Source organism: Triticum dicoccoides, chromosome 4B (genome assembly GCF_002162155.2).
Source record: "Triticum dicoccoides isolate Atlit2015 ecotype Zavitan chromosome 4B, WEW_v2.0, whole genome shotgun sequence".
NCBI classification, from domain to species: Eukaryota; Viridiplantae; Streptophyta; class Magnoliopsida; order Poales; family Poaceae; genus Triticum; species Triticum dicoccoides.
In genome coordinates, this window is record NC_041387.1 from 435,699,670 (window position 1) to 435,700,736 (window position 1,067).

The 1,067-nt window shown below is 48.9% G+C and overlaps 1 protein-coding gene across 1 annotated transcript; it reads left to right on the forward strand.

The window, feature by feature from the left end:
- The first annotated feature begins 304 nt into the window (after positions 1 to 304).
- LOC119290723 (salt stress-induced hydrophobic peptide ESI3) lies at positions 305 to 944 on the forward strand. Its single transcript, XM_037569355.1, has 2 exons — positions 305 to 484; positions 583 to 944. Exons 1-2 carry the CDS (start codon positions 404 to 406, stop codon positions 664 to 666), a joined length of 165 nt encoding a protein of 54 aa, XP_037425252.1. The 5' UTR covers positions 305 to 403; the 3' UTR covers positions 667 to 944.
- Positions 945 to 1,067: the final 123 nt, after the last annotated feature.

The window sequence follows — 1,067 nt, forward strand, 5'->3', positions numbered from 1 at the left end:
TTCTGACGGGAGTGCCGACATGCATGGATACAACGAGCCAGGTCCAAAAAGGACAGGCACAGCGCATCGGACAAGAACACGCCACCAGCAAACAGAGATTTTTAAGAGGGAGGAGGTTAATCTAATCTTCAGAGCTACAGCGCCCCATATTCGCACGGTCTCCAGAAGAAGATGCTACGTGGAGTGCAGGTGGCCAAATCACCTGCCAGCCCGGGGACACGGACACCACCTCCACATCAAAGTATCAAACCACACCAGTTACTAAAAACACCCGAAGTCTTGTCTATATAAATGGACGTGTACTACATGATCTGGCAATCCAAATCATCCAATCCAGTCGCCTCTTTCAGAAGGGAAAGCAGAGAGAAAGAAAGGAGAGGGCCTCGAGTGAAGTGAGCAAGCCATGGGCTCGGCAACAGTCCTGGAGGTGATCCTCGCCATCATCCTGCCTCCCGTCGGCGTCTTCCTGCGCTACAAACTCGGCGTAAGTGGTTACTCTTTCTACTGTGTACGGGCTTCGCTGTGCCTTATTTTAGTCCCGTATCTGATCTGGTTATTACTGGTGTCGATGCGTCGATTCAGGTGGAGTTCTGGATCTGTCTCTTGCTGACCATACTGGGGTACATACCGGGGATCATCTACGCGGTGTACGTGCTGGTAGTTTAAGCAAACAGCCTCTGCTGCAGGATCCAGGCTTGGACGAGCGAGTCGCTGTGCACGAGCAACTGATGCTGTCTGTGTTAAGATAGCATGTCTTTGTGTAAGCTTGTATGTATTGAATATTGTGGATTTCATTTTTTTTTTTGGAACTTGGTATTGTTGATCCTGTGATGTCACGAGTGTACGTAGCTCGAGGGCTTTAGGGCATTCGTCGGCTCCAGTGTTTGTGATCTTAAATTTAAAGTACTCTACTTCGGAAGCAATCGAAGTGGGAGGTCAGTACTGTTGCAAGTGTTTCAGAAACAGAGAAAAAATGCATGCATGATGGAACAACAACTCCATCTGTCCCATAAGGTGCATGCAGCATGATGGAACACCAACTCCATCTGTCCCATAAGGGCATCTCC